Here is a 10,125-nt window from a genome sequence, read left to right on the forward strand (position 1 = left end):
TTTGATAATCAAAGGGCACATTCGGTAGACAGATACAGACAGCAGAAATGTTGAAATAGTGTAACACAAATTTACACTGTGCCTCTTGTAAAACTTGCACAATCTAACTCGAAGTGGTCTCTCCGGAGCCCGATTCTTTTCGGCTTGAATCGCATGTTCGAGTCGAGGAGGCACTCGGAACCCTTTGGTCAAATGCTTTGTTTCCCGTCGGACCGAGCAGCGGGACACCGACACAGGAAACCGTAAACATGGCGTTCAACTTTGGCGCCGGCGCCGCCGCTGCTAACCCTTCCAGTAAGTCCTGGTGAATGATGCTGTCTCTGGCGGAGGCCGGCATCGCTTTTTTTTTTGGGGGGGGGGACGCGTGTGTGAGCTTTAATGAAGACAATTCCGTGATGTTACCGCTGCATCTGTACAACGTCGGCGGCTAGTAAGCTAATGGCTGCCCGGTGGACGTGAGAAGTAGGGGCCACCGCTTCGCCCGTGTCGGTAGTTTTGGTCTTTTTGTCCCCAGCAGGGGACACAACGTGATGTTTGTACCACATATGTAGACAAGTTAGGAAGTCTGAAGAGTGCAGTTTGTCCAGAAGTCCCCCATTAGTCCCCGGGCTAGTCCTAACATAGACTTATATTTAATTTATATTTATATATTAACATTTAGTATGGTACTTTTTTGTGTCAAAAACCTCTTACATGGCAAGCTAGACTGATACAAATGTGCAAAACGGTCTTCTTTCATGCTACAGAATAAGCAATGTTGGGAATGTTTGAAAATGTAATTGTTCCAATTTTGAAATCTCGCAGTGTTTACCTTACAGCAGTACTAAATGCTGTCTACTGTCAAACTCCTTTCAATACATGAATTAGCATTATAGTTGATGTGAAAAAGGGCGGAAAATAGTTAGTAAAACCCCCGCTAAATCAAATATTTAACAGTAAAAGAGCACTGAATAATGTGAGGGGCTGTATGGTTGATCGGCGTTCCTCCGCCCATCCTCACCTCCATCCTCCTGTGAAATCTGGCAGGTCTCCAACAGCATACTGCCATCCTCGAAACGCTTTCGTTTAATTGCTATAAACATGCCTTCTGACTTAACAATATTCAAAAATATTCTTTATTGAAAAGTTCCCAGTGTTTGTTTTACCATAATTAGTATTGGTATCGATTTTGAAATTTCATTATCGTGATGAGCCTTATCACTGCTATAATCAACCTCTATAATGGCAGACGCTGACTTGAACCCATTAGTGACAAAACCGACAAAAACACTGCTCCCATGATTCCCACTACATCACCATTATTAAACATTTTGCCATGGTTTTGTATACAATAGCAACTAAAATTGTAATGAGTGAATGAAGTAACTGCACTTTCATTACATATTTTCCACCAGCATCAGTGTGTCCACATTTTAAATATAGATCAAAGGTCAAACAATTTCTGGCAAGTGAGGCAACCACTATTTTAGGAAACTGAAATGTATAAAAAGGGGTTTTGATGTGGACCATTTCCATTCCTTTTGCTACCGTTTGTTTCTTGTTTGTATTTGGAATGATTTGTTTTGTTGTTGCTCAAGGCTCCTCTGGATTTTCATTTGGTTCATTTGCTGCCAAAACCACAGCTCCCACTGCATTTGGCTTTGGCACAACTACCACCACTGCTTCATCGGGATTCGGTAGTAAGTTCATTACACCTTCCATCTTCATTCAAGCCTTTCCTACATTTACATTACATTTACATTTACAGCATTTATCAGACGTCCTTATCCAGAGCGACTTACAATCAGTATTACAGGGACAGTCTCCCTGGAGCAATTTAGGGTTAAGTGTCTTGCTCAGGGACACAGTGGTGGTTAGTGGGATTCGAACCCGGGTCTTCTGGTTCATAGGCGAGTGTGTTACCCACTAGGCTACTACCACCCTATGAATATCCTACAGATATTATTCTGATAGGAAATATTTCTGTGCTTGCTTGTTCTGTGTTTAGTAAGTATTTTGAAAATATCTGAAAATAATTTTAAAATCATGCTACACTCATGCTACACTCATTGGCTTTTTTTTTTTTTTATTCATAGCATTTCTTCACCAAACTTTAATCTTGATAAGCTGTCAGTTTAATTTCAACATTCTTGCAAAATATATCATGTAATATTTTTGACCAATAAAAATTAGACTAAATGTGGTTTACAAAATAAAAACTACACTAAAATGTCTCTTCAAGGCAATAATTCCTGTATCCTGTATCTCTCATCTGGTTGCACAGATGATATCACTTTTGCAATACACAGCCGTGGCATTAATTAGATTTCAGGATACTTCAGATTGCTTAGCACATGACAATGAAATGTAAAAAAACCCCAGAATGTGTGGGAGATAAACAAATCAGATCATTGATAATTACGATTATTGGCGCACCGATTATTGATGCACCACAATGCATCCAATCAATTCTTCATTACTTCACGTTATGTTTACAAGTACATCAGTGAGATGAAAATTAAGGGCTCGTTCACCTGGCATTTTTCTGGTGTTGGTGGCATCAGGTGGGCGCAGATCGACTGTTTCTGCTCATTGGCGCGTCCACTCGGGCGCTCAGCAGCAGAGTTCGTGCAGCTGCGCATTCGGATGACGTCAAGTAACATTGCATGCAGTGTTTAACTTGACATCAATTTTTGAAGAAATCCCAAGGAGTGTTAAACAGCGACGCGCAAACGCCAGACAAACGGCAATTGAGCGCAGCTAAAAAGCACAGCAAAAAGTGCATTGGTGTTCAGAAGGTTTTCATTTGTTTGGATAAGTCCTTACTCCTACCTGGAGCGGCACTGTACACAGTCACTGCATGTTCTGCACTGCATTAGATTAATTTCAATACCCCTTTTCTTTGTGCTAGTGCCAGCCCATAGCAAAGGCAAATGCAATGGGTGCCATCTATCCAAGGGCGTGCCACAAACAGAGGAACAAAAAAACATTCAACATTCGATTTTTTTAAAACTAGTTCGTATTAATGTGTCTTAATATGAATTTATCTGCTTAGCAAAACCTATTAATGAAAGTAGTTGTCATTGTGATACACAGCACGCAGTGCACACCACGACATTCCCCCTCCATTTTTAGATGTGTTGACAAGATCAAGTTCAATTAAAAAAAAATTTATTGGTTTATTTAAATAAAATAATTTTCTAATTTACTACCAGAATTTACTGTGATGCAAGGAGGCACCATGTACAAATTTTCTTTATTTCTCTTTCTAAAAAGAATTGTTAACTCAGATCCTGTAAATTGTATAGTATTGTTATTTTGTCCTGAAATTAGCACTTAAAATTGTTTCATATTTGACAACTGAATGCAGTTATGCGCCTCTGTCTGGTTCTCATCTTATATGCTGCAGGATCCATGTGTGGGTTCTGCTGACAGGCATTATCTTGTACAGTTAGGTTTCTGTGCCACCAGTTGGCAATTAGACTTACTTTTTCACCATTCTGCTCTTTTAAAAACCTCCTCATTGCTGACATAATGGCCATTCCCATGGCCAGGATGTCGGACCACTTTTCTGACTGAATGGCCATCTTTGGTCATTTGGCAGGCCCGATCAATCACAATCTTTTCAGAAGGTATGGAAAGACAAACATAAGTGAACTCGCTGTGTTCTGCGACCAGACAGGTCAGCCATCTGTCTTTGTGCCAAGATTCAGAAGGAGAGGCTTTGTGTGCTCTGCTTAGTGCAGGTTTTGGGTCCTGCTGTGTAGGCGCCTGAGGCAGCTGATTTATAGTCGGGGTTGACTTGAATACTAAGTAATGCCTCGCAGTGATACAGCCCTTTACCCTGCCACTTGTAGCCATAGTTTGTTTTCCGGCTTGGAGGGAATGTAGGGAGATGGTCTTCTGGGAGCGCCTTAAGGAGACAAACACAAGGATCAAGAAAACATTTGGTTTGAATAACATAAATTACTTGAGGACTGTGATGTTTCTCTTTCTCTGTTACTTTCCCAGCTTTCTCTTAGTAGATGATTGGTTGGAAAGTGGTCCAAAATATACTGCGTTCCTGTATTCACTAATTTGACTGTCGTATAATATGCTTTTTCATTCTAGCTCTGTCTACTCCTGGTTTTGGTACTGCCACCACAACAGCTGCCCCCACTGGCTTTGGTTTTGGCACCACTAATACAGGTATGAACAGTCACAGGAGCTATGTACACGCCACCTTTCCTGCCCCAAAAATGCCCTAGAGAGACTGGAGATTCTAACAAAATGTATCTAATAGTGAGAAACATCATATGTCTGTTTATTGCGCATCGGATATACTTTATTTCAGTGGTTAGTGAATAATTAGTTAATATCATAGATACAAAATTTGGAGATTTTAGTGTTAAGGTGCACCGCTGATTGATTTAAAGCAAGTGGAACAGCCTGCCTAAGGACTAGGGCATGTTCAATTTCTTGGATATTGTCCCTTTTCTGTGGGTGCATGTCTTAGAATAATATAAAGATATATTGTTGATTAATGAAGATTTGACCTTTAGCCTCTCTGTTTCCACTAACCACACCTCTTTCTTTCTCTTTTTCTCTCTCTCACCTTCCCTCCCTCTCTCTCTCTCCCTCTCTCTCTCTGTCTTTCGCTGCCTCTCCTGGCCCCCATATAGGATTTGGGGGGCTGGGTGCTGTCAGCACCACTGCTGGGGGGTTCACTTTTGGGGGGTTTGGAATAAATGCCAACCCGGCTGCAGTCAACTTTAATGTTGGGGGTTTTGGCGCCCCCACCACTACAGCAACTGTGTTCAATTTTGGCAGTAGCCTGGGTAGTGCAGGTAGAAGCCTCTTAAAAACTTATCAGTCATGCACACTAGCATTTGTTTGTATTTATTTATTTGTAATGTTTGGCTTCATCAGCATCCTCCATTAGTGCCTGTAGACACTTTGTCCTCATATCTCATTTTTTTAACCTCTTTTTTTTTATTTTTATTTTTTTATTGAAAATCATGATTTTTGTCATGAACTGTGAATGTGATTTTTTTTTTGTGTGTGACCTGAATAAATGTGGGCACAGCAACGCCCCATTACCTTAATCTGTCCTGGAGAAAAGTTGTCATGTCACTTTGAACTGTGTCTGGGATTCTGGCCACTTCATCTTGGGGTTTATTTTCCTGCTTAGCTGTACATAGTCCACTCATGTTTGTACTGGGCAGAGCACAATGACCTGGCATGCTGCTAAGAACAGGAATAGTTTTTTGAGAGATTATAATTTGACTCCAGTCTGTCAGAAAGAACAAGCCTGCAGATGTCACTGTGGAACCAGATGGATTATTATGCCCCTTTCCTGTCATTTTCACACACTTTCATTTCCATTGTGTCCTTTCATGTCTTTTCCGTCCTATTTTTTCCTTGTTAAACATGTATGGTTTATATATCTGTGCACAGGAGCGTTTGGGGGCTTTGGAACCACCACTACATCTGCAGCACCGGGGTCAACATTCAGCTTCGCAACTCCCTCGAACACAGGAGGTAATGAAGTTCTGGATGAACTCACTACTATCACTATTTAATTTTCACATATTACATATTCCCCACTGTAAAGAACAGGGGCTGAGCCCATTTATGCAGTTCTCAGGGCCCTCTGCATCAGGCAGAATAGTGAAGCAATACCACTAGATGGCACCATGATGTGCTTTTTTGGAAATACTGACACTTAAACAGTGCCTTGGTTCATTCTATGCACAATCAAAGGCATGTGAAATATTATTTGTGTTCGTTTTTAATTGTGCAGACTTTATAAATGTAGTATTTTTTCTTTACTCTTCCAGGTGGGTTGTTGTTTGGAAATAACCAAAACAAGGGCTTTGGCTTCTCTTCTGGTCTGGGCACCAGCACAACAGGGGGCACAGGCTTTGGCACAGGACTGGGAGGAGGGGGTCTGGGGTTTGGAGGCTTCAACCTCCCGCCCACACAGCCACAGCAGGGTGAGAGACTCTCATTAACTGAGCTCCCATTGTCAACAGCGAAGAATTGTGAGAGCAGACCATTGCTGTCTTATTGTATATCTAGTTTTTAAAGGTCTGCTCCAAAAATGAAAACCCCCTTTCTAACGGCTGACTTGATTTACTAATTAAAATATTGCATGAAATACACTATTGATTTATTAAGAGGAACTAGTCTTAGTTTTATGTATTATATAATTTCATTTGATTAATATCAGGCACATATATGTGTAAGTTTGTCAGATAATTGTGTATTTCCTTGTGCTATATGTCAATTATATTTTCCCTGCTTATATTAAGGAACCGAACATTTGAGCCATTGCTATTATTTTGTTTAGATACAACATGCCATTTAAGCCTCTAGTTGTCTGGCTGAGTTAATAATGCTGTAGCACTCTCATACACAAGCCCTTAGTCAACATCCCAGTCCCACCCACTTGGTTTCTGTGGAGATCTTCTTTTACACAGCACATTCCTTTTTTTTTCTGCTGCTCAGCAGGAGGCCTTTTTGGGCAGCAGGCCCAAGCTCCAGCACAGTCTAACCAGCTCATCAACACCGCCAGTGCCCTGTCAGCGCCCACCCTGCTGGGGGATGAACGCGATGCCATCTTGGCCAAGTGGAACCAGCTCCAAGCTTTCTGGGGCACTGGGAGGGGCTTCTTTAACAACAGCATTCCTCCTGTAGACTTCACACAGGAGAATCCCTTCTGTAGGTTTAAGGTAAAATTTACAATCCATGTGTGGCTCAGCTGTAAGTCAAATAATTGTTGGTATAGTTGTATTTAACAATTTTTCGTTTGAATGAGTGTATACTGCAACCTGTCTCTGTGTCCTCCAGGCAGTGGGCTATAGCTGCATCCCAGGCAGTAAGGACGAGGATGGCTTTGTGGTTCTAGCTCTCAGTAAGAAGGAGGCTGACGTGAGGAGTCAGCAGCAGCAGTTTGTTGAGTCTCTACACAAAGTATTGGGTGGAAACCCAACCCTCTCCATCAATGTGGAGGGAGTCAAAACTCTGCCAGATGACCAGTGAGTTTATGTTGGTGTTTTTATGTAAATGAAACAGCATTATATACTCTACATTTTGCAGACATATATATACTCTATGGTGGTTACTCTAAGATCAAGGCCATTTTGAAGAATCCAATGCAAGAAACCTTTTTTGTAGCAGGTGAAAGCAAACTTTATTAGAAAGTTTATTCATAGTCGCCTCTGGATAAACAAGCCTTCATGACTGTGCTTTGATCACTATTGTTATCACCAAAAGCCCCTTCATGAGATGCTTGTTAACATGGGTAAATGATGAAGCCTTCAGCAAAAGAACTTCAGGACTGTTTGGAAAACCACCCTTTTTTGTTGTTTATTAAATAATCTCATGTGTGTTATTTCATTGTACGCTGTCTCAGGTTTTGTTCTATAATGTAAAAAAATGAGTAGGTAGTGTAAGTGTGTTTCTTTCTGATTATTCCTGTCTTGTTCTCTCTCTGAAGGACGGAGGTGATCGTCTATGTGGTGGAGCGTGCTCCAAATGGCACTTCGAAGCGAGTTCCTTCCAGCACACTCTTCAGTTATGTCGAACAGCCCAATGTCAAAGCTCAGCTGCAGCAGCTGGGTGTGGTCGTGACAGTCACCCGCAATGCTTTTTCCCCTGCCCAGCTCAAGCAGCTTCTGCAGAACCCACCTGCAGGTATGACAGCTAAAGTTTAGCTCTCATTCAATGACCTAACTTTTTTTTTTTCGTTAGTGCATGGATGGTTATTCTTTTTATCATATAGGTGTGGATCCCATTATATGGGAACAAGCCAAGGTGGACAACCCCGATCCTGAGAAGTAGGTGTACATGTTTCACCTTTTATCACATTCATGCAATTCACTGAACAATGTCAAAGGCTCTAGTACAACACAGGGTTGTGTGTTTCTCAGTTATGGCAATATGGGCAAATGAGTGGTTGAATGGTGAGTTTGTTACCCACAAGCAGATTTAGTTGCTGGTCTGTTGAATATGGATATAGAAAACAGGTTAGATAATACATTTCCAGCCTTCCATAAGAGGAACTTATTCACACCTGGGTCTCATTAACAGGCTGATAAGTAAGATCAATTATAATTCACAAGGTGGAAAGTCTCAACAATATGTGCTTCAGATTTATAAAGTATGAAGTTAAGCAAGTAACCACCATTAATCTTCGTACTTGCAGGTTGATTCCCGTACCAATGGTTGGATTTAAAGAGCTGCTGCGCAGACTGAAGATCCAGGAGCAAATGACCAAACAGCACCAGACACGTGTTGATGTGAGTGCAGAGCACTATATAAATAGATTCACATACACATACAGTATACATGTTTTTTTTTTTTTATATAAACATTTAGATTTTTATTCATTACACCAATTGTAGTGTAATTAAAAACACGTATTGAGCCATTTTATGCTGACCTGATATTTTTATGTAAGAGTTGTTATGAATAAGAAAAATAAAGGAAATCTTCAATGTTTTCCAAAATATCCATATGTTGTCACACAACAGATAATTGCAAGTGACATCAGTGAGTTACAGAAGAACCAGGCAACCACAGTGGCTAAGATTGCACAGTATAAACGTAAATTGATGGACTTGTCTCACAGAGTTTTACAGGTATGTGGGGGTTTTTTTTTTTAATATGTATCCTGTACATACACTTTAAAGGGAGTATTTTACAAATAAAATGTGCACATGTTCATCTACAGGTGCTGATCAAGCAGGAGATCCACAGAAAGAGTGGCTACGCCATTCAGGTGGATGAGGAGCACCTGCGGGTGCAGCTAGACACCATCCAGTCTGAACTTAATGCCCCCACACAGTTCAAGGTGAATTTCCTGTGCCAAATTGCACAAAGCTTTTTGGTTTAACGTGGCGTTTAGTCAGATAATACACGTGTGGCTCTGGGCTGGGTTTGGACTGTTTGTCTGTCGTAGTTTAGTATATATATTTCTCTCTTGTTTCCTCTGCAGGGGCGGCTGAATGAGCTGATGTCTCAGATTCGAATGCAGAATCATTTTGGCGCTGTGCGCTCAGAGGAGAGATACATTGTGGATGCTGACCTACTGAGGGAAATCAAACAGGTCAGTCTTTGTATTAAATATTTGAATGTTTGCTAAAGGAAACAAAGAGATACAATGACCCAAATAAAGTTAGTTGTGCAGTGCTGGTTAAAAATGTGTATTGAATATAATCTTGCAAATTAGTAGTATTAACCTGCCCACACTGATCTGTGAGAGAATGAACCCTGAATTTTTCGACTTCTCCACCACAGCACCTGAAGCAGCAGCAGGATGGCCTCAGTCACCTCATCAGCGTCATCAAAGACAACATGGAGGACATCAAACTCATCGAGCACGGTCTACACGACAGTGTCCACATGAGAGGGGGCAAACTGAGCTGACCCTGTCATCAGCCACCTGTCTCAATGCATTATAGGTTGTTCGATCAAAGGGTCACCAGCCTGTGGCCTCAGGCCTTGTCTTAAACTCACTGTCTGCTGGAATAAACACTTTGCCAAAGAATGCTTGAGCCATTGCAGAAGTTATCCATCTGATGAGTATCAAACACTGGTTGTCTACCAGTTCAACAGACAAATACTAGATGAGTTTACAGACTGGATTAATTAAATTTACCCATCCAAAATCCAAAAGATAATTGCAATTTGCAGTCAGTTGGAGTTCAATGCATATCTGGGTACAAAAGTAACTGCACTGGCAAGTTCATATTCGGAATAGTGTGTTTTTGTTTGGACAGTTTTAACATGTTTAATGTTACAGCAACACATTGTATGCAATGGGACAACATCTGAGCCAAGCTGCAACATTACCTTTGGAGTGTTTCTTTCTGTGGTGGGGTCAGACTGTCATATTTTTATGATTTATTTTAATATAAATACCAATTTTATTATAGAGTTTGTTTGTCCCTTTTGTATGACCATTGGATAATAATAAAGTTTCAGCTACGAAAGTGTGGTTCTTTCCCCAGCCTACACAAATGAGTAGTGTTGCTCTTCAAGATTGGTGGGGAAAATGACCTCCCTGCATTTGGTGAATACTGCGGCATCACTACATAATCAATTACGTATTATTTCAACTGGGACTGGGCTGTCTTTAATCGAATACCTTTTAAAGAGAAG

General features: G+C 40.9%; 1 protein-coding gene across 9 annotated transcripts; it reads left to right on the forward strand.

Annotated features, from left to right (window-relative positions):
• Positions 1-212: 212 nt before the first annotated feature.
• Positions 213-9,956, forward strand: nup54 (nucleoporin 54). Of its 9 annotated transcripts, none has more exons than XM_028971672.1 (15): positions 213-294; positions 1,578-1,679; positions 4,090-4,167; positions 4,641-4,805; positions 5,416-5,499; positions 5,799-5,954; positions 6,469-6,692; positions 6,811-6,998; positions 7,460-7,656; positions 7,745-7,799; positions 8,168-8,261; positions 8,496-8,603; positions 8,696-8,815; positions 8,960-9,070; positions 9,262-9,956. In XM_028971672.1, exons 1-15 carry the CDS (start codon positions 249-251, stop codon positions 9,388-9,390), a joined length of 1,857 nt encoding a protein of 618 aa, XP_028827505.1. In that variant the 5' UTR covers positions 213-248; the 3' UTR covers positions 9,391-9,956. The 9 variants fall into 9 exon arrangements, with proteins under 9 accessions (XP_028827505.1, XP_028827506.1, XP_028827509.1 ...); XM_028971673.1 differs by having other exon boundaries at positions 6,472-6,692; positions 9,262-9,401; XM_028971676.1 differs by lacking the exon at positions 4,641-4,805 and having other exon boundaries at positions 9,262-9,401.
• Positions 9,957-10,125: the final 169 nt, after the last annotated feature.

Source organism: Denticeps clupeoides, chromosome 3 (genome assembly GCF_900700375.1).
Source record: "Denticeps clupeoides chromosome 3, fDenClu1.1, whole genome shotgun sequence".
Classification (NCBI taxonomy): domain Eukaryota; kingdom Metazoa; phylum Chordata; class Actinopteri; order Clupeiformes; family Denticipitidae; genus Denticeps; species Denticeps clupeoides.